At 37.9% G+C, this 23,325-nt stretch overlaps 1 protein-coding gene and 2 non-coding genes across 6 annotated transcripts; 1 reads left to right on the forward strand and 2 right to left on the reverse strand.

Moving 5' to 3' along the window:
• Positions 1-2,462: 2,462 nt before the first annotated feature.
• On the reverse strand, positions 2,463-6,647 carry LOC101301528. 2 transcript variants are annotated; one of them, XM_004307048.1, is made up of 3 exons: positions 6,527-6,647; positions 3,876-6,129; positions 2,463-2,751 (listed from the first exon to the last, which is right to left on the reverse strand). In XM_004307048.1, the coding sequence occupies exon 2, from the start codon at positions 6,127-6,129 to the stop codon at positions 3,877-3,879; it is 2,253 nt and encodes a 750-aa protein (XP_004307096.1). In that variant the 5' UTR covers positions 6,527-6,647; the 3' UTR covers positions 2,463-2,751; position 3,876. The 2 variants fall into 2 exon arrangements, with proteins under 2 accessions (XP_004307096.1, XP_004307095.1); XM_004307047.1 differs by having other exon boundaries at positions 3,876-6,583.
• Positions 6,648-8,728: 2,081 nt separating this feature from the next.
• Positions 8,729-9,990, reverse strand: LOC101302006. The gene is made up of 2 exons (XR_185218.1): positions 9,429-9,990; positions 8,729-8,828 (listed from the first exon to the last, which is right to left on the reverse strand). It is a non-coding gene; the product is annotated as an uncharacterized LOC101302006 (transcript).
• Positions 9,991-16,072: 6,082 nt separating this feature from the next.
• Positions 16,073-17,930, forward strand: LOC101302493. Of its 3 annotated transcripts, none has more exons than XR_185220.1 (4): positions 16,073-16,450; positions 16,772-16,973; positions 17,225-17,306; positions 17,781-17,930. It is a non-coding gene; the product is annotated as an uncharacterized LOC101302493 (transcript). The 3 variants fall into 3 exon arrangements; XR_185221.1 differs by having other exon boundaries at positions 17,830-17,877; XR_185219.1 differs by lacking the exons at positions 17,225-17,306; positions 17,781-17,930 and having other exon boundaries at positions 16,772-17,192.
• Positions 17,931-23,325: the final 5,395 nt, after the last annotated feature.

Below are 23,325 nucleotides of genomic sequence, written 5' to 3' on the forward strand. Positions count from 1 at the left end.
ACCCGGACAAAGAAACAAAAGTGATCAAACACACTCTTGACCCGCGAATAAAATTCCGGGATTTGGGTACCTGCACGCACAAAATCCCAAGCATAGAATGGAGATGGAGAAGGGAGGAAAGGATTTTATCCTCCCCGAGTTATTGAACTTGGAAAAGTTTAAGGTTTCAAAAACATACCTTTCTAGAGGCTGCCGAGAGGAGAAATAACGTTTCGCCTACTTATACTTCGAATTTGGGGCTGAAAATTTGATAAGAGGATCAGCTCTGGATGGGGAAGCTGCTGTCAAAATTTCAGGTTGATCGGAGCAAGGGAAGGTGGTGAACCGGTGGTCGGTAGCGGCGGCGGTCTGGAATCTTCCGGCGGCCGGTTCGGAGACTTTCCGGCCGGTTCTCAGGGTGAGACCGGTGGCGTTGGATCCGGGACGGATAGAGCTTTCTGGGGATATAAAATTCCGGTGGAGGACAGTCGGAATTTTGGTCAAAAATCGGGAAAAACAAGGCTGCCCGATTTTAGGGTTTTGGTTTTTAGGGTTTAGAAAAAAAAAATGGTGAGCTATTGGTTCTAGGGTTAGAACAAAGTGCATGATAACGTGATGAAGTATAAAGTGTAGAGACAAAGAGATAGCAAGAGAGTCATCATCTTATTCATTGATAGGAGCCCTTTATATAGGGAATTACACAATACCAATATGGTAAGGATATGAATACATAGATCTAATCTAACTACATATCCTATTGGCATAAGGCCAAGACACACATAGAGAATATCCTAGAACAATTCTTAATTATTATAATTTAAATAAAATTGTAATTCTTATGATTTTGAAATTTCTGTAGAAATTAAAATTACTTCATCCAAACGCAGTGTTAATTGGACAATTGATACAATTTAGTTAGATATTGCTACGATCGAACTAGCTAGTAGAAGGAAGAAGTAATGATATTCTACTAAAACAGGCCGGATTCAACAAGCCATGTGACATTGTGGAAGACAAGTGTAGAAACGCTTCCTTTGAAACATCATTGTATCTAATCTTTAGATTGCAAAGCAATAACCACCCGGTGGTAAAGTAGCATCTATATCTCATTTCATAACCTAATCAAGTTGGCCTTTCCATTAATAAACATAATGCACAACCCATAAATGGAATATCCTTCCCTATGCTTGGAAGCATCCTTATTCAAGACAATCATCATCTTCCATTCTCAACCCAAAGCCATTCAAGATCGACTGTATAAAACTAAGCCCAATCAGTCGGAAAAAAATGGGGATTGTGATTGATTTGAGAACAAATATGACAGGAACTAAGGGATGAAAGGGAAACGAGACAAGTTACCTCTAGCTAAAAACAAACTACAATGCATCATTCAACAAGCTAAGATTCTTACAAGTTACAATGGTGCCCGCTGGCTCTTTAAGCAACCTTAACAAATTAAACTGATGGAACTGCAAGTAGGAAACACACCTATAAGCTTTTATCACTCTGTTAGAAGCCTAATATGAACAGCAAGCACTTTGTTGAGTCACAATTTTCTTATAGTTATGTTGAGTCACCTTGCTCCAATTTTTTCTCTACAGCTCCACTTCCCATAGATCCAAAACCAAACTCCATCCCCATCATTTTCAACATCATAACTCCACAACCTTCCTTTAACTCTCACCATCAGTACCCATGCCACTCATATAAAGCCAGTTGATCGGCATCTTATTTTCATGATTACACCATCACATCAAGGGGCATTCAAGGAGGAGGAACATGGTGGAGCTTTAGCATCCGATATGCCGAGTTTCAACTAGTTTACTCGTTCCCTTTAACTCTTTATCTCTTCATTTACTTGATAAATTAAAAGTCTAATAGCTTAGTTATGTACTTAAGGTAGCTTTAAGCCAAATATTGATTTGAAAAAGAAGTTCAACATGTACTGATGCATTTTGATCAATTCACCCATCCACCCAAAACATCCATTCCCCATATTTCTGGAAGTATAAAATTTACTAATTTCAAGTATCATAAAACCAAGTTTCATAATTAGTTTTTTTTTTTCTCTAAATTCTTTAAAGCTAAATTTTCAACCTTTTGATCAGGGAAATGATCAAGATGAGTTTCTATGTGTGTAGAGATACAAGAGGTAGTGTCCTTTGGAAATGTGCAGTCACTAGAGACTAGACTTGCTTTTATTTATTTATTAATTTTTATTTTTATTTTTTTGAGAAGAGTCACTAGACTTGATATTTTCTTTATCTATAAAAGAATCCACTAGAATATAAACTATGTTGACGTTTTACAAAAAAAAAAAAAAAAAAACCTAAATGTTGACTATTCATCCTCACAAGCATCTGCATTTCTGGATTCACCAATCAGCCAAGGTCATTGATCCTCATACAATTTTCATGAAACCAAAGGAGACTATTACTAGCTTTAGACTCGGTCACTCAGCTATAGTAATGCAATCACCACTATGTCAAAAAAGAATGATCAATAGATGCTTCAACATTCAAGCCAAAAATGCTTGAGTCTTAATAAACAAGCATCAAATATGAAACCTGCTCCCCGCAAAAAAGGGATTACATACATGTCACACTACAATGGTTATTACTGAACTTTCTAGAATATAATGCAGTTTGAAGATTCACAGGGGAAATAGCTCATGGAAGAAGAGTACCTCAATATTCACCAAATTCATGAATACTCCACCCACCAACTTCACAGATACTCCTTGTAGGAATGAATAGTTCCAAGAGCAGATAACTACAAAAATGCGGACAATCAATTAATTGTTTCTTTCATTTAAGTTTAAACAAACTGGAATGCATCCCGGCCAGGTAGACTGTAGATAGTGCTGCATCAAAATGTGTTACATAATCTAAAGTGTATACAATCGATCATCTTACAGAGAATGAGAAGATGCTGCAAAAAATAGATGACTCAGAATAATAAATGCATGTAAATTTGATTTGACACGATCCTATCAGGGATATCTTTCAGAACATTATCCTAATTTGTAATACTTTATTCCATAAGCAGGCAACTTCACTAAGAGACACCCTGAGTTATGATGATAAAAAACAACTTAGCACAGCAGAATCACACAAACACCCACTAAGGCACCGGTAAAGATATCAAAGGAATAGACTCTAACTCCTAGACTCTATTCTCTAGATCTGCAAGTCCGACGATGTCCATGTGTGGATCAAAATTCTACAGTTTTCTAAACATAAAAGCAACTCAATTACTAGGAAGATCCAGAAATGCATCAGGCATTCATCCAGACAACAGCATTACTGATCCTCAATTCAGACCAAACATATATCTCAAGCCATAAAACAGCCCAACCAACCCATGCAACTCTCCTAAATTTAGCAGAATAACCCAAATCCATGGAAAGTACAGTTGACTCCATTAGTGTTACAAGAATTGGTGGTGAACTCCAAACATAGCTCAGTAAACCATGGAACAGATCTAGGAAGCTAAATCCTCCCCCACTTCAGATCATATACTATACAATTCCTAATCAGCAACAATCTCAACCTACATGCAACACTCATAACAAATCCATGAAGCCCATACCTGTCTCCACTCACATTTTTTTTCAGAACATGGAGCAAGTATGAATATATTGCCTAATGCTTCGCATAGCATGCAGTGCAGAGCTGGCACACTTACTTGGTTAGGTATTTTGGGGTTTTTCAGATAAAGAAATCCGGTGGAAGAACAAAATAGCCTTCCATCTTTGTTGCACTTAATATTGCCAGTCAAATTGCTCAACTAAATGTTTTAATTTACAGCAGCTTGCATATATGGGAAAGTAAAACTCATTGGAACAATAGCTCAAACAAAAGGTGGTTAAAATTTTTAAAGAATTTTGTACACACCTCAGGCCTCCAAATTAACAGCTGAATCAATCTTCAACCGATTCAGCCGAACAGTTCCAAGAATGTATTCAGGCAACTCTGCCTCCTCCCTCGCCTCTATCAAAATGGCAAGGTCAACTACTATGCTGGTGACATATCCCAGGACAAGGCCAATGATACTCCTCGCCACGGATGATGATCCAATATCCACATCAATCTCAAGAAAGTTGTCTTGCCTGAGATACTTGCAAGATACAGCTTTGCCCAGTAGGCAAGCTTTGCTACCAACAGCGCGCTTGACCATCCAATATCCATCCACAATACTTGGAATTAGTTTAAATCTTGCATTACGAAACATGTCGCTCCCATCCACAAATTTGGCAAGCAAAGAATTAGGATTTACAGGTCTATCAGAGGCATAGTAAAGTACCAAACTATAGTTTGGTGTTGCTGGAACTTGGAGATTCACAACTAGTACAAACGGAAGCTTCTTTCCAGCTTCAGACTGCATAAGACACTTGGGATGCAAGGCAATTCTGTCTATGCTTTTATCAACTTTGAACCAATCTACTGCTATGAGCTTGAGAAGGGGATCTCCTCCTGTTACCTTGGAACTATCCTTTAGGTAGGTCTTCCCTCTGATCATGAACCCCATACCACTTGGAGATGTCCAGCAGTCTGTGTCGGCATCATCCCTTGCTTTGCGCAAGGAACCATGGAACTGGCTTGGATCAATCTTGAAAGGAGCTGCTTTAGGATCAAGTTCCTTATTAGCATCTGACAAAGTTCGCTTCAAAGCTAAGCTTGTGATGGCCCATGCCACATTCTTCAGTTTCACTTTTACATCTTTATTTTCAATCTCAGTGTCACTGTCCTCATCAGAAGAAGAAGAGTCAGCAGACATTGCATCGTAAAACTCATCATGCATTCCGTCTGCCTCAGATTCACCACTGGAAACAGAAACCGGAGATATCTTCGATTGGATAACCGATGCAGCGGATTTCAATTTGAGGGAAGGATTTGCTGCAATATATTCCTTCAGACCTGCCACTTGGCACAACAGTGCATAAGGGATACTTTTTTCAAACTTTGAGAAGTGATTTTTCTTCCACTTCCACCAGCCAACAGAACGTATCTCCACCATCTGTGTGACAAGACATCTTGGAGTATCAGTATCCATGGATGTGTTCAGATTTCTAACCTCCCAAGTGGATGGATTTAGTTTTGTTCGACAATATCCAGATCTCTGAGGCTTCTTCTTATGAACAGCTGGGGACTGCAAGATTGTATATGTTCCATCTTGCCCGTGAAACCATTGCCTAGAAAAGATAAAATCTCTCTTGGACTCCCACCTAGAAAGATACATTGGACTGAATGTCCCGTACACAACATCATAATGTCCATCACAAGAATCTACCATCTCCAAATCACCTGTCAGCATATCCCATTCATATCTCTGACGCCGCTCAAGGTTCATTAGTACTTCAAAAGCAGTATCTGCACATGCATCAATAACTCCAACAGCCTTGACAATAACACCTTTACCCCTATCAGAGTCAGCAACATCTTGAAATATTCTAACACCATTAATTGTTCGCACACATTTCCACTCATATGCCTCAACTGCATCTCCAACATCATTTTCAAAGTACCCATCTCTGCCTATATCTGCAGCCAAATTTGAGGATTGGCGCAAAAGACTCTCCGGCCCTTCCCCAATCTTTATAAGCCTTTTCAATCCACGTGCATAGTGCCTTACTCTAGGCCGATGTCCATCAAGATCAATCTCATCGTCCGAGTTCAGTTTACTTCTGGCACTACCTCCTCTCGAAAGCTCAAACTCTGCCTGTTGCTTGGCTTGATCAAATGCCTCCATCCACTTCTGAGCTTCTCCAGCTGTAGCACAAGCAATCTCCCCCTTTTTCGTTTCATCCAACCGATTGTAAAACCGTAAAACATAAATATCCCCACCCCCACCTCCATGGTTAACCTTTCGACGCCCAAGCTCCTCTATCATCAATGTAGGCCCAACAACACCCTTCCGAATGGGTCTAATTCCGGGGTTCTCATGAGGGTCACGCTTGTACATCATAACATACTTTCCCCGAATGAAGAGAAAACGAAGGTGACAGTACTCATGCCCTATCTTATTCACCCCCAAATGATACACCCACCCAAAATACTCAAACCTCCCTCCGCCGACGGAACTTGCACGGCTGTGCCCTGACTCCTGAGACCTTCCACTCCCCACCTTGTTCAAATCCAGTTCATCCATCTGCACAATTTGGTGCAATACTTGCTTACTAAGAGCTAAAGCCTCAAAACAGACTAGTATATACAAGCCAACTATATTCACAACAAATCTAACCCAAACCCATTTCATAAAAACAATACCCAGATAGAAATTTGGGATCAAAACACCTCAACCAACGCAATCACACTAAACTAGGAGACAACCTGAACAAAACTATATTGGGTGGGAATCACAATTCAAAAACTGGAATCAATCTACAGTAATGAAATAGATCCAAGAAAAACAAAGCTAAGATACGATAACCAACAGTTTACAGCTCAATCTTATCTTCCTTGATCAATGTAAAGCGGGACAATCATCTAACAAAAACAAAACAAGAAAACAAGAACTTGTACATAAGCTGAAACTTGATTGGTACCTGAGATTCCAGTAGAATTGAAAGAAGCTGAGATGGTTGCGGTTTGCTGGCAATGCCAGTGTGGAACAACTGGAACTGAATTTAACGTCGGGAGCTGGTGGTCTACTCGGTGAAGACGCTTCTTCTCCGCGCTTTTATGGGAATAGTCGTTTTTCTTTTTCTTTTTCTTTTTCTTTTTCCTAACACAAAGGTCCCCATCCAAGGCAGCAAGGCTAACCTACAACTACAAGTCTCTACCTACAATATATACGAGTACAATTGTTTTGTTTTCTACTTCTATTGTTGAGAACCAATCAAGAACGTAAATAATATTTCAGTTCTTCACATAAAGCCTTGAATCACCCACGTACAACAAACTTGGACTATGCTACGTCTAACTATAAACCACCCCATGTTGTCAAATCCAAAGCCTTAATTATATATAAATGAGGAAAGAAGAACTACACCTCATGCAAGCTTCCAAAGTCGAGCTAATGTTTGGTGACATACCCGCTATGGATAAGAACTTGTGATTAATTATGTAGGGTTTTGAGGAGCTGTCAGAGTAGGTCGGTGTGTAACACTTTACGGTCTACCAACTTTCAAGATAATGCAATTGAAACAAATAATGTCTTTTGTCCCCCAAAAAAAAAAAAAAATAATAAATTTCTGGTTTGTCGAAAACACTCTTACGCATCAAGATGTAAATAACCAAGCAACTTATGTAGTATTTAATTCTGTCATTCATGCAGAACCATCATGTATATATACCAATATTGTTAACAAAATTAAAACCTAAAAAAATTAATTATGGTTTAAAGCTAGGGTTTCCCGCTGAAATTTCAGAGACCCCAAACCCTGCTGTTAGGTCTCCTAACGCCACAACGGCCACCCCAGACCGACATCCAGCCCCACCGAAGCCTCAGACACAAGCGACCCACCATTTGATTTCAGCACAGAGATGACCGCGCCGATCAAAACGACACGTGTCAGCCGCAACAAATTCCTTGACCGTCTAATTAGGGTTGTGAATATTATGTATTAATAGGAATATATTATGTTGTAGCTAGTTTCCTAATAGGACTTGATGTAGCATATATACACACTCAGTTCTTAGAGAAGAAAAACATCATAAATTACTATTTTCTATGACTATTTGTTGTTAGGACCCACCCCAAATTTCACCCTGAAACCCGAAGTAAATCCTTCGGGGACCACCTCCAAGGAAAATTTACCGAAAATTCAGCATAACCTCCCTTGAAAATAGACAACCATTCCTTATACAACACTTGCAAATTAATACTTCTAAAAATCCAAATTCACCCTTATACTCTTGGAGCCTTTGTGCTCCCCAAAGTCACAACACTTCCCAATTTAATCACTAATCTAACAATACTCCCATGACCAAAAATTCATAGGTTTAGAGCAACTCAAATGGAGAAGAAAGGAAACAGAAATTTCAAATAACGGAAGCTATATGATGGACTATGCCTCAACTCCATGTACGCCTGACCTCACTATGCAATCCTGCAAACTGGGCATTTAAAACCGAAGGGCCCAGGGGAGAAGCAACTTCAAAATGTTAAAGTGAGTAGACAAAAATAAAATTTAAAAGAAACAAGTCTTTATGCTTTCCTAAATTTAATCTCTTCAGAAAAGTTATACTGCATGTGACAAGCTCAAAAGCTTTTAACTTAAAAATTGACAATAACGTGACTAGCCTCGCTAGTCTCCCATACTTTGTAATAAAGAGCCTCTCAGGCTAAACTATATATATATATATTTACACTCGTCATATTCCTTGTATGAATTATATGAAAAAATAAGAAAAATAAAAATTCATACAAGGCTACGACGCTTGCGTCTAACGCTCACGTCGCGCCATAATGGAATTTTACCTCATTATGACGGAAAAGACAGGTGTATATACGTGCATATCCCTTATATGAAAGTAGTTTTCATACAAGGCTACGACGCTTGTGTCTAACGCTCACGTCGCGCCATAATGGAATTTTTAACTCATTATGGCGGAAAAGCACGTATGGCTAGCTACCATTTATATACATACTATCCTTATAATTATCCGTATAAGAATATATATTCACATTCTCCAACAATAAATAAAATAGTCAAATTAAAATGACGTCATATGCTCCAATCAAAAGAAATTGACAAACAATAAACCATTTGCATGCATATTATTTAAAACAAAAGTTCACTCACAGTGATTCGGTTATTTAATTGCTAAGCGGAGGCTTCCCAAGTCAAATGCCGGTCAACTTCCTACGGCGAGCCTTTACGTCCATAGACACTTACTTGAGTCCTTCAATTAGACAATTAACCCAAACCGTAAGTTAATAATCTCAACTACTTCTAGATTAACAGTTATCTTTAGCCTTAGCCAATAGTCGAATCCAAGACTTAAGACTGGTCCCTAAATAAAATTACATTGTCTATTCCCAAATACTTCCTTTAACCAATCACTCTCCACTTTGGGATATGGATGCTTCATTTCTTGACAACAATCCACATTTAATAATTCAGGTTACCTTAATTAACTCTTAACCATCCAATTTAATTCCAACAAACATTTTAATAATTCAATTATTTGCTTCACTTGAAATCAATTAATTCTTAAATAATAACAAACCTTTTCACTAAATTCATTCCCTATTTGTCTAATTTTCTTTGAAATCCTCAATCACCGCACAATTACAATTGTTTCTTCATCCGTATAATCCTCATTCATTTCCTCTCTACACAACTTCACACCATAAATCACTAAGGGCACCCAAAAATGGGTTTCCATAAATAGAAAGTTCCTAAAACGGGAAAGTCTCCCTAAATAGAAACTTTCCTAAAATGGCAGATTTTACTAAACCGGAAACTATGACACAATTCGTAAGGAAGAGTCGAAGACTACCTTCTCCGCTCTCTGTTGGATCTACTGTCTTGCCGGATTCCGATGACTTGCTAGAAAACTCTACCGGATTCCGACGACTTGTCGGAATTTCGCCATGACCTTCCCGAAATCTTCGATTCACCAAGTTCTCGACAACAAGCAATAAAAGACCCAAGATTAATCACCAACCCATCATAAACTAGGCAACACAGTGGTTAAAGGATTCGAAGGTTACCCATTCAAGTCTCCCAGTCGAAGATCCAAGGGTGGGAGACACTGCTCCACCGACCAGCCACCCTCCACGGCGTTCCTAGGGCTTTACCACCTTCCAAAACAGGAGCAGCTTCCTCCAAACCTCTTCCAAGATGCATCTGGGCTCCCACTAACCACAACTAGGCTCGCCTGAGCTCGACGGACTCATTGAAACCCTAAGAACAAAAGACCTTGTCGGAGACCGAACCTCAAACCCAGAAAACTAAGAAAGGGGGATGTAACATCCCGAATTTTGAAATTTCTCAAAATTGATTTTTTCTTCTTAGAAATAGAAAGAAGAGGTTGCCACGAGTTCGCTGCATTTTTCAATGAATTTTTAGGACTGCCGAGCTATTTTTAAAGATTTTTCGAAGTTTCGTCTAAATTTATCAAAATGGTGACGTGGCACATCATTATTGGTCATTTCTTTACTTAGCCCCCAAGTTGCAGCACACCCACGTGTGGCTATTGGGGTGATTTTCTTTGTTGGTTGTCACGTGGCAGATGATGAAGAAGTTGATGAATATGGAATGACATGTGTCCATTAGGTGTTGTATTATTGGAAGAGTGAAGGACCTGCTTTTGGCCCATTGATTTGAACCGACTCTTTATATCGGCTTATTGTGCCTATAAATAGCTGACCCTGTTTAGCTTTCTTGCCATAATTTTGAGAGACTCTCTCTTTAGTTGTTTCTTTTTCTAGAATTACGACTAAACTTTGGCGGATCATAACTTTTGATCTGTAACTCCAATTCTGAATTTCCGAAGGGTTACGGGTTCGTATCGATGTCATCTTTCTATTCTAGAAGTTTGGGCCAGATCCAACTGTGATTCTAGATGGCTCGTTTTAGGTGGCTCGGTTTACGATCGATATTCGTGGTGGGGTTTCGATGCTATCAAGGTGAGTGGATTTGTGTAATATGTTTCAAATATTCTTATTTGTTATCAAAATCGTTGAAAAACATGATTTTGATCTATTTACGAAATATCTCTCTATTTTCATAGTGAAACATGTCGATTTACGAAATATATGGAGTTTATATATATTTATGTGTTCGATCCATTGTTTGACTAGTCATGGAACATGTGAACTTTTTGATTGGTTATGCCGAAGTAAGGATGTGACACACGGAGGTATAGGACTTGAAAGTCATTAGGTTCCCGTGGGGATCACTAAATTGAAGGATATCCAATAAGAAAGGATTGTGCAATGTGATAAATTACGTGAAGTGATGTGTATACGATATACGTATTTTGTAGCGTGTGTAAAATGACATGGCTTTGCGGGCATATTACATTGGTCTACACACTGAGCGAGTGGTTTTGTTCACCCACCCATTTCTAATATTTTTTTGCAAAAAAAAAACTTAAGGTTGTATCGAGCTGAGAAAACAGGTAGACGACGAGCCTAGAGTGAAGAGTAAAACCCATCGACGCCGGGACCGGGGTGTGACAGAATGGTATCAGAGCAAACCAGGGATTAGAACCCTAGGATCTATGGTAGATTAGGATTCTAGCGTCTTAGCGTAGAGCCATAAGTGTTTTTAGTTTTTGGAAGTGTAGTGAATTTCAGGGATGAAATTTTGTTTAGGTGGGTAGATTGTAACATCTCGAATTTTGAAATTTCTCAAAATTGATTTTTCTTCTTAGAAATAGAAAGTAGAGGTCGTCACGAGTTCACCGTATTTTTCGGTGAATTTTTCAGACTGCCAAGTTATTTTTTACGATTTTTCGAAGTTTAATCTAAATTTACCGAAATGGTGACGTGGCACATCATTATTGGTCATTTCTTTACTTAGCCCCCAAGTTGCAGCACACCCACTTGTGGCTATGGGGCTGATTTTCTTTGTTGGTTGTCACGTGGCAGATGATGAGGAAGTTGATGAATCATGAAATGACATGTGTCCATTAGGTGTTGTATTATTGGAAGAGTGAAGGACCTACTTTTGGCCCATTGATTTGAACCGACTCTTTATGTCGGCTTATTGTGCCTATAAATAGCTGACCCTGTTCAGCTTTCTTGCCATAATTTTGAGAGACTCTCTATCTCTTTAGTTGTTTCTCTTTCTAGAGTTATGACTAAATTTTGGCCGATCATAACTTTTGATCTGTAACTTCGATTTTGAATCCGCGAATGGCTACAGGTTCGTATCGATGTCCTCTTTCTATCCTAGAAGTTTGGGTCAGATCCAATGGTGATTCTAGATGGCTCGTTTTAGGTGGCTCGGTTTACGATCGGTATTCATGGTGGGGTTTCGATACTATCGAGGTGAGTGGATTTGTGTAATATGTTTCAAATATTCTTATTTGTTATTAAAATAGTCGAAAAACATGATTTTGATCTATTTACGAAATATATCTCTATTTTCATAGTGAAACATGTCGATTTACGAAATATATGGAGTTTATATATATTTATGTGTTCGATCCATTGTTTGACTAGTCATGGAACATGTGAACTTCTTGATTGATTATGCCAAAGTAAGGATGTGACACACGGAGGTATAGGACTTGAAGGTCATTAGGTTCCCGTGAGGATCATTAAATTGAAGGATATCTAATAAGAAAGGATTGTGCGATGTGATGAATTGCGTGAAGTGATATGTATACGATATACGTATTTTGTAGCATGTGTAAAATGACATGACTTTGCTAGCATATTACATTGGTCTACTCACTGAGCACGTGGTTTTGCTCACCCACTAATTTATAATATTTTTTTGCAGAAAAATATACTTAGGTTGTATCAAGCCGGGAAAACGGGTAGACGACGAGCCTAGAGTGAAGAGCTTAGAAATTAGTGTGTTTATTTACGTTCCGCTTTGTAACACTTGTTCACGCCTCAAGATCGGCGTTCGGTGCTTAAAACCCACCGACACCGAGACCGGGGTGTGACAGGGGAAATCTAATTAGGGCTCTATATTCGGAAATCGATGCTCAAGGAAGACCGAAAAACTAGAGGGAAGTGACGAGTATACCTTCACGAAGCACGAGCTCACCGGAAAAGAAAGGATTCGGCCAGAATTTGAGTTTTGGGGATTTAGGGTTCTTGTTTCGATCGGACGGGATAGATGATGTCTGGCAAGTTGATGGGTAGCAATAGAGAGAAGAGAGAGAGACAAGTCGATTGAGGGTGGTTGCTCGACCAGCGACGGCCGGACGGTGGCGCTCCGACGTGGCAGAGATGAGGGACGAGAGAGAGAGTCGGGGAGAGGAGAGAGAGACGGTCAACACCCCATTTTGGGCTTTTGACCGAAGTCCACCACCTCATTCCTTTTTAAACTTAATTCAACAGCCAAGATCAAAACCCTAGCTGATCCAACGGCCCAAAATAAATTTGCTATTTCCTAATTTCAGAATAAATACATTTCTTTTACCAAGCCTTCAATAAATTACAGAAAAATTAGCTTGAAGCTCCGACAAATAATCCGAAAGCACCGCTGAACTCGTGTCATCGCATACACGACCTCAGGGCCTTAAAAAAAGAATTTAACAATTTGAGAAAACTCGAATGTTAGATTACTAAGTTACCGTGTACGGGTAAATTCTTCAGTAACTCGTAGAAACACCCGGTAATTAGGTAAAATTAGATCCGGGGTGTTACATTTGTTCCTTTTGAATTTTGACTATTACCAACTCGACCACCATAAACTCGACCACCTATGGTGGTTAAACTCGCTAATTAGTTGTTGAGTGAAGAATATGAGTATAACTATATATGACAAGCACCAATCAAAACAATGTTTACATTATGCCAATAACATCATCAGACGACACACGAGACACGACATATAAAACAGCATATGAAACAAGTATCGTCTGATGATTTTTTAGACAACATATAAAATGTAAAAGTCGTCTCAATGACATCCTACTTCAATACTTTTAGAGGCTAGTTCATTTTTTCTAGGTTTGTAAAAATCATACGACATATAGGTGTGGTGTCAACAAACCTAGAAATTCTCACTTTTAACTGAAAATTGAGACCTCATATATATGTTGTGTGAGAAAGGCTGTTCAAATCTAGTTTTCAGCTCTTTTAATGTACTTTTGGAGACGACAAATATATGTCATATGAAAATTGTCTGAAATGAGGTTTTTAGCTTAAAATTGAGACCTCATATATATGTTGTGTGAGGAAGGCTGTCCAAATCGGGTTTGCAGCTCTTTTAATGTTATTCTGGAGACGACAAATATATGTCGTCTGAAAGAAACTGAAATTTTCAATTCGAACTTAGAAATTCTTACTTTTTGCTGAAAATTGAGACATCATATATATGTTGTCTAAGGAAGGCTGTCCAAATCCGGTTTTCAGCTAGCTCTTTTAATGTACTTCTGGAGACGACATATATTTTAATGTACTTCTGGAGACGACAAATATATGTCGTCTGAAAGAAACTGAAATTTTCAATTCGAACTTAGAAATTCTCACTTTTGCTGAAAATTGAGACCTCATATATATGTTGTCTGAGGAAGGCTGTCCAAATCCGGTTTTCAGCTCTTTTAATGTAATTCTGGAGACGACAAATATATGTCGACTGAAAGAAACTGAAATTTTCAATTCAAATTTCCCTGTGCAGAGTTTTACTTATGAGACGTCCAGAAAGAACTTTAAATTTTCAATTACGCGCGAAAACAATTTTCCAAATCTTAGCGAATTCAAAATTTTCCCGCTCTTAACGAATTCTTTGTGTGACTTAGATGACATAAATATGTGGTAGTAAGAGGTTCGAAATTGGTCAACAAACAATATGTCTATTATCCTTACAAAACGCTCTTAGCTCCTCTGGCCGAACTTATTTTTTTTTATTCGTGAATGCTAGAACTCTCATTGAGTGCCCGTGAAACTAATGTATGAGAAAATTTAAACACGTTTATAAACCGATTATATAGGTCCCCATAGAAAAATTTAAACGTAAATAAAGTTGACTCGTATGATCGAGACCCAAACTTTATCAAAAATTGGTAAGTTTTCTACCGTATCCATATTTTACTTATGTGATCACATCGTACGGTCAAATTTTGTAAATTAGATTTCGTTCATACAGTTGGCTTATAAAGATACATGTTTAGGTATAATGTAGTAAACGTCTTATAGTACATTAGTAGACACGTCATGATTGAAATGACTAAAACTAAAAAAATTCAAGTTTGAGTATTGGATATTATCATGATAGCGAAACCTAGCCATGATACAAAATTTAGACATTTTCGATAATGTTCGGGTCTCGATCGATGCAGTCAACGTTAGTTTGATCATTCTTCAACAAAGTTAGACTACATATACATGTTGTCTGATTAATACTTGAAAAAGTCAATACAATTATCAAAATGGAAACGCTCTAATCTACTCCATCCAAAACTTATATTTTTGATTCGTCAAAACTCAAACTCTCATTTGGTATTGGTGAAACTAATCCATGTGAAAATTCGGACACTTTTACAAATCGATAGTATAGTTCCCATAGAGAAGCATAACAATATATATGTGTAAATAAAGTTGACCCATCCGATCGAGACCCAAACGTTATCGAAAATGGGTAAACTTTCTATCGTATCCATATTTAACTATTTTGATCACATTGTACTGTCAAAATTTGCAAATTAGATTTCGTTCATACAGTTGTCTTATAAAGATACACGTTTAGGTATAATCTAGTAAACGTCTTGTAACATATTAGTAGACTCGTTATGATTGAGATGACTAAAACTTAAAAAATTAAAATTTGAGTATTAGATATTATCATGATAGCGAAACCTAGCCATGGTACAACATTCAGACATTTTTGATAATGTTCGGGTCTCGGTCGACACGGTCAACGTTAAATTGATATTCTTTAATAAACTCAAACTACATATATATGTTGTATGATAAACATTTTAAAAAGTCAAAACAATTGACCTGAAAAAATAATAGAAAAGCTCATTAAAAAATAAAGAAAAAAAGGATAGAAAGTTGAGTTTAGGGGTTAGGGGTTAGGGGTTAAGATATAGCATGTGTGCTAGCAATCTATTTTTAATTTTTATAATGACCAATTAATCCTAGCCCTCCATTCTTTCTTTTCTCATCTGAATTGTTGATTCACCCCTTAAAAGGGGAAGAAACCCTAGCCTCTCCTATTTCAGTTCGAGAGGTGAAGAGAGACTGAGATGAGAGCAGCTGCCGCACTGTCGTCGTGCCCTCTCTCCGCTGCCCTTATCTCGCCGCCGGCCGAAAGGTCACCGTCAATCAACTCCCTTATCTCTACTCTTCCTCCTCCTAGGTTTCTTTCCTTCCCCTTCTTTCTCTAGGTTTCTTTCCTTCCCCTTCTTTCTCATTTTGGCCGCACGGCCTCTCTCTCTCTCTCTCNCTNTCTACTCTCTCTCTCCTCTCTCTCTCTCTCTCTCTCTCTCTCTCTCTCTCTCTCTCTCTCTCTTCTTCTTCTTCTTCTTCTCTNTCGCGCGCNCTCTCTCTCTCTCTCTCTCTCTCTCTCTCTCTCTCTAGATTGCAGACGTTCTTCTCTTCCTCTCTATGTTTCTTCTTCTTTTTTGTTTCCTCTATCCTATATATGGGTCATTTGGATTTAGAAATTTGGGTTATTGTAGATTGGGTGGAGTCGATCTCACTGAAATTTGAGTTAGTGTAGGGTATGTCAGTGTCGACGGAAAGTAGAGCGAGCCGATTGATTCATTTCATTCGTTCGAACCCGATCCAAAATATGAGGAGAGTTCATGGTGGTTAGTGGGTTTCCCGAGTTTGCGGTGGATTCCGGCGTCGGCGTTGGATTTTTGTTGTATGATGTGGATAGATGGTAAGGTGATTGTGAATGATTTAGTTGTTTTGGGTGGTGTCGGTTTGTGTATGTTTGGCACTGTCTTCATTTTCTTATTTGCTTTTACGAACTTGAGATTATCTTGTAGTGTCGATGCTAATACGTATGTCTGATTTGATTCATTGTTGCGGTTAAACTAGATTTGAGCTAAAGTGCTGATTTGAAATAATCGTATTTGGATTATTGATGCATCATGGATCGTTTTCTTTTGGTACCTCTACATTCCATGTATAATCTTAGTGTGCGTACGTAGTTATTGAGTTCCAACTGACTGGTTTGATCTTGTTCTGTTGATTGAAGCATTTCAGAAGAGAAGCATCGATTGATCTATTTAGAATTTGAAATTGGAGGTTTGGTTTTGGCTGGCTTTGGGCACGGGTGGGTTTTGAGGGCCTGTCTATATCTCTCTGCTTGCATCTGCAACTACGTGCTCCTCTGTTGAAAACTAACCCAACCGCTCATGTTTTTGATTTTGTAGTATGCCGAAGAAAAAGAAATTAAAGTAAGAACAAATACAGATTCCGTCTTCAAAATCTAAAGTTTCAGTCTTCAATTGAATTGGCTAGTTTGCTTTTGTGTTTAATATTTATTCAATCCGGTTATGAATAATAGTGGGATGTATTATCTGATTACTCTGCTTCTAATCATATTCAATTTTGCTTTATTGGTTTTGGGTTGCTTGTTAGGGCTAATATCTAAGATATAATCCCATAGTTAATTAGCTTGCTATTCACTGTTGCCTTTTTTCCCTAGTGCTTGAAGTCGATCATGGACCATTCAGTCTCTATGTGAGAGAAAGGAGCAGTTCGTAATTCGATCCCTGCTTATCTAACAGGTAAAGGTTGTACCTTTTTAGAATTTTTTTATTCTAGCTGTTCTGCTGCATTTGATGGTGTTAGTGTTCAATTTTTGATTATACTCTAACTCAATAAAAGTCGATAGCTGAAGGTGTTGGGTGACTAAATAATAAGATGGCTTAGAGGAAAAGTAAATGGGAGGGAAGAAGAAGAAGAACTGAACTGAAGTGTTAGCAAATAACAAAATGGAGTCATGTTTTTGGGACCCTTCATCCATTTTGCATTTATTTTTGGATTCTCTATTTCTGACTTATCAAGGCATCTGTGAAGAAATCCATATTAGATTTTGTATGTACTATAATATGGATTTGTGAGTGTTGTTATGATGTGTTAGATTTTGTATGTACTATAATATCCATTTTTCAATCTGTATTGTGACCGATTTAACAACGTTGTAGTTATTCTCTTTACAATTTCTAAATGCAGTAAAGTTTGTTTGTGGCTACACATAGCAGGAAAAGATTGGAGGATGTACATGACATGATTCTTATCTTGCTGCAGTTTCGAGAACTCTGCGCTCATGGTAAAGGAGAAATGAGAATGTAGTAGTAGTTCTATATGTAGATTAGGAGTAATATGTATTGTTATTATATATTTTTATTCTTACACTTCAATTGATTTTGTAATTGAAGTGGATTATTGACATTTAATGAAGAGTTACTTTCCTTGTTATATGTGAAGTTTAATTCGCAATCAAACGATGTAAGTGCGTTTAACAAGCAACAAGAATATGTAGTTTAATAGACAATCAAACGATATAAATCCTTCTAACAAGCAACAAAAATATGAAGTCTAATAGATAATCAAACGATATAAGTCATCTTACCCAACGACATATATATGTCGTTGGTTTTTCATTCAAACGATATAGAGTTTAATAAGTTTCTAAATTTGACAATATTAATTGACATTAAATTGTCATTAGAAATCTCATCTAACCACATCATGTGAATGTATTTATCGTTGTAGATTATGTAGGTCGACGATTATATGCAGTGTCAAGTTGTATCACACTATATCTATTTCAACAAATCCTTCATTTTTTCTTCTTTCACTCAACATTTAAATGTTGTTGGTCTTTCATTCAGACGACATAAAGTTTTGAAATCTTCCAGAATTGTCAAATTTCAGACGACATATTATATGTCGTCTGACTTGCACTCACACGGCAGTGGAGAACCATCGTCTGATAACCTATCAGACGGCAGGGCCTCAGACGACATATGTTTTTTCGTCAGACGACAGTGCTCAACTGTCGTCTGATGATGTTTTTGGCATAGTTATATCTATTTACGTGAGTGTTAATACCAGATCTTACAAGTAGGTAACCACAATTAAACTACATAATTTTTTATGCAGTTTCATATGGTATACTTGATTTGCAGTTACAGAAGGGGCACTAAGGCCTAAGAAAAAATAAAAACAGAAGAGACTAATGAACAACAATATTCCCAGTTCTCCTAACTCTAGTAACGTTACGCCCCAATCTCGGTGTCGGTGGGTTTTATGCATCAGACGCCGATTCTGAGGTGTGAGTGTTACAATGCAGAAAATAAATAAAAGCACTATCTTCTAGGCTCTTTTTTCTAGGCTCGTCGTATACCTTTTTTCGGTTCGGTTACATCTAAGTACTTCTCTGCAAAAAATACAAGAGATGGGTGGGTGAGCAAAACCATGTGTTCAGTGAGTAGACCAATGTAATATGCCCGTAAACCTATGTCATTTTACCCACGCTATAAAATAATATATCGAATACACATCAAGTGACGCAATTCATCACATCGCATCATCCCTTCTTATTGGATACCCTTCAATTTAATTAGTGTACCCCACGGGAACCTAATGACCATCATGTCTTATACCACATCCTTACTTCGGCATAACCAATCAAGAAGTTGACATGTTTCACGACTAATCAAACAATGGATCCAATGTATAAATCTATATAATCTCCGTATATTTCGCAAATGGACATGTTTCACTCGAAAATAGTGAGATATTTCGTAAATAGATCAAAATCATGTTTTTCTACTATTTTGATAGCAAATAAGAATATTTGAAACATATTATATAAATCCATTCACCTTGACAATTCGAATCCCAACCACAAATACCGATCGTAAACCAGGCCACCTAAAACGAGCCATCTAAGAATCACCGTTAGATCTAAACCAAACCTCAAAGGATATAAAGAAGACATCGATACAAACCCGTAGCTCTTTGTGGATTCAAAATCGGAGTTATGGATCAAAAATTATGAATTGCTCAAGTTTCTAAAGAGAGAAATTCTAGAGAGAGAAAATATAGAAAATCTCGGTAATATATAGAAAGAAATCTGGTGAATCAGCCTATTTATAGGAATGTTTGTCGACAATGAAGAGTCGGTTTGTAGCTTTGGTCCAATCAAAACATGCCACTCGTTGACAAGCTAAGACATCTTTTAATTTTCCTACACCTCATTGCCACATGCCCACATGTCAAAGCCAGATTCATCTAAATCACCCTAAATCGTCACGTGGCGACCATCCAATGCCAACCTTAAACCCACGAGAAATTTTTCAATGCTACCGTAGGACCACGTGGTAGTCTGACGTGGTGGTCAGCAGCTTTGTGGGGACCAAGTCAGGGGAATGTCCAATCAAGTCGCGCTACGTCATCATTTGATGTAATTCATACCCGATCTTTGAAAAATTGTTAAAAATAGTTTAGGTATCCGAAAAATTCATTGAAAAATGTTACGAACTCGTGATGACATCTACTTTTCAATTTCAAGAAGAAAAATATATTTTAAGAAACTTTGAAAATCAGATTGTTACAAGTAACACCATCTAAATCGTTTAAATAAGTAGCAGAAGCATGAATGGGTGGCTCATCAAAACTGATAAGACCATGATCATGATCAATACTTCTTTCTACAACAGAGTCAGCACTCATATTGCACTCTTGAAAGATGTGACTGAACCTTGTATTTTCCATTTGGAGCTAAGATGATGGCAACCAACAATAAGAGAGCGAAGAGGGTGAAGAGAGAGAGAGCAGCTCGTTGCAGCAGGTTCATGAGAATAGCAAAGTCAAATTCAATCTCTAAGTTTGAGATATTCAGATTTTTAGCTCATTTAGCCATAATGAATGCCCCCCCCCCCAGGCTTCAGTATCCACAATAGCACCAATGCCAATGTTGATTTAAAAACTAGTGGTCTCTAATCACCCCACATGCATCAATTCTTCCAGAAGTAGAGGATCTAATACCACCAACATTGAGCTTTCAAGAAAAGAGATTATTATCACAATTTGTTGTCACTTTGGCTTTAAAAGCAGTAGACTTCCATTCCTCAACAACATTCAGAATAATTTTCCCAGGACAACTAGGAAAAGGAAAACTAGGCCGAATTTTTTTTCTTCTTATTTCTCCATTTCCACATAAACAAGCACAACCCAACAAAAAGATCACATTTAATGCCCTTATGAGTCATGAACTTACAATTTAGCTAAGCAAAAGGCTAACCATTCCAATCCAAAATAAAGGAATTTGAAATATAAGTTGGCTTGGGGATAGAATTCCATACCATAGTAGCTTGAGGGTAGTCTCGAAAGAGATACAACAAGGTCTCATCAGCATCATGACATGTGAAGCAAGTAACATCATTTGTAATACCACGTCTAATACGCTGAGAATTAGTCAATAGGTTCTTATGCAATATCACCCACAAGAAAGTTTTATGCTTAGGGAGAATTAAGAACCTAAATCTTCTTCCATTGAGGATCAGTAGGTTGATAAAGGTCAAAAATGGAATCGTAAGCAGATTTCACATTAAAACAACCATTAATGGAAGTACTAGACCAAATCTTAGTATCAGCACCAAACCCCTCAAACCCCGTAGGAGTAAAAATAATGAGATTTACAATATGACTAGGAATAACAGTAGATATAGAAGTTCAATATTCCAACTAAAATCATCTCAAAAATCATAGATGATAGCAGAATGATTAATATGAGCATTAAGGAAAGCATGAGAGACAAGAGCAGTGGGCAGGACCAAGATTTCATACCATAATTTAATGATTTTGCCATCACCAACATGTCATTTGAGGCCTTGTCTTAAAAGAGTTGCATCATGAGAGATACTCCTCTAGGCGCTAGAGCAATTAGCAGGAGGATGATAGTGATCATCAATTATACAACAGTTTTTCAGATATTTAGCTTTGTAAATATTGACCCAAAGACCAGAATAATCATGCCCAATTCTCCATCCATCTTTGACCAACATAGCTTGGTTCATTTATGCAATTTTCTTAATGCCAAGACAACCAAGCTACTTAGGTTGACAGACAATGTCTCATTTAACAAGATGCACCTTCTTCTTGTCCTCGGTATCACCCCAAATAAAATCTCTATTAAGTTTGTTAAGTGTCTCACAAAGTAGTGGAAAGTTTAGCAGTATGCAAAACATAATTAGGGATTGCAGAAGAAACTAATTGAACAATAACAAGTCTCCCAGCCATGCTCAAGTTCTTTCTTTTTCCAACTAGATAATTTGCCCTGGACTTTATCAAAAATGCTGGCATAGTGTACTAGTTAACTCTTTCATGGATCAATGGCATACAAAGATATTTGCTTAAATAAAAAAATTACCATAAGAGAAATAGGAAATTTCTAGCTAGAAAGACAACACCATTTTGGGAGTCCTTCCAGTCCAGCCTTCTCCTCCACCACCACCATCCCCACTACCACCACCATCCACCCAGCCTTTTCGATTCCTAGACCAGATCTGTCCTTTCTCTCTATCCATTTCTTCATCTCCCTTTTCCTTCTACCTCTTTCAATTTCCCCATCGTCCCTCACTTTGCTGCCATCTTGAGCTTGAGTTTTCCCATGACGGAATAAGCTCAGATCATTCAATTTTCCTCATCTCTCCATCTCCTCATCACTTCTTCATCATAACCCAAATTCAATCCTCAACTCCATATATCCAACACCACATCGCAAGATCTTCTAGTCCTACTGGTTTAGTTTCTCATTTGATGGATTCATCATCTCTAGCATTCAGATCTGCTAGTTCCTCCACCACACCTAAACAAACTTTCGCCCGTTGGCGAATTTTTGTTGGAATAAAGAAGGTGCTTTGGTTACTCAGAAGAAGTTATGGCGGCCGGTGATGAAGCTATGGAGGCTATTAGGTTTAGGGTTTTTTATTTTTAGTTTTAAGGCTTCGTTGAAATTCCTTCATAAACAACATGATAAAGTGATAAACAGTTGATTCCACTTCAACTTAAGGCTTCAAAGGTTTATCTGAGATCAACCTCAATGCAAATTCTAGCGAATTTATCTCTAGCTTAACCGAAAGTAATAGGATCAACTTTAACATCACCAAAGATCTTACCAATTTTCTTAACAACATAATTCTTTGAAGTGTTTAACAGGCAAACCACACACACACATATATATATATATATACAGGGCCCTTCCATTGAGGGATTCTTATTTTTGGCCACTTTTAGAGATAGACCCACATCAATGGATCTGTTATTTAATGAGGTTGGATGACTGAGATTAAAACAAAAGGTTACACACTTTATATGAAACCTGGACCGTTCAAGATCATTAAAAAGAAATCAAAGTTTTGAATGGGTTAACGATCACCAAATTATCTGAAAATTTGTAGAAATGATTTACTCGTATAACCCAATGAATTGAACGGTATAGATGCAAAAATTTGATCGGGAAGTTGGTGTAATGCCCTATCCCTAGAAATAGTCAAAAATAGGGATCTCTTAATGGAAGGGCCCTATATATATATATACACAATCGGGATCAGAGGCGGATGTCTACACGCCCTTAAAGTGCGGACGTCCCTCCGTTCTCCACCATACGGCTCCGATAACGGTGTGCCTCCACCCTACAGTCCTCCAGCAGCGTCCCCGATCACTTTTCCTCCCCGGCGAGTCCGCCGAATTTCAGTTTTCCGGCGAGATCGATTTTCTTTGAAGTTTTGAGTG

The sequence above is a fragment of the Fragaria vesca genome, linkage group LG7 (genome assembly GCF_000184155.1).
Source record: "Fragaria vesca subsp. vesca linkage group LG7, FraVesHawaii_1.0, whole genome shotgun sequence".
NCBI classification, from domain to species: Eukaryota; Viridiplantae; Streptophyta; class Magnoliopsida; order Rosales; family Rosaceae; genus Fragaria; species Fragaria vesca.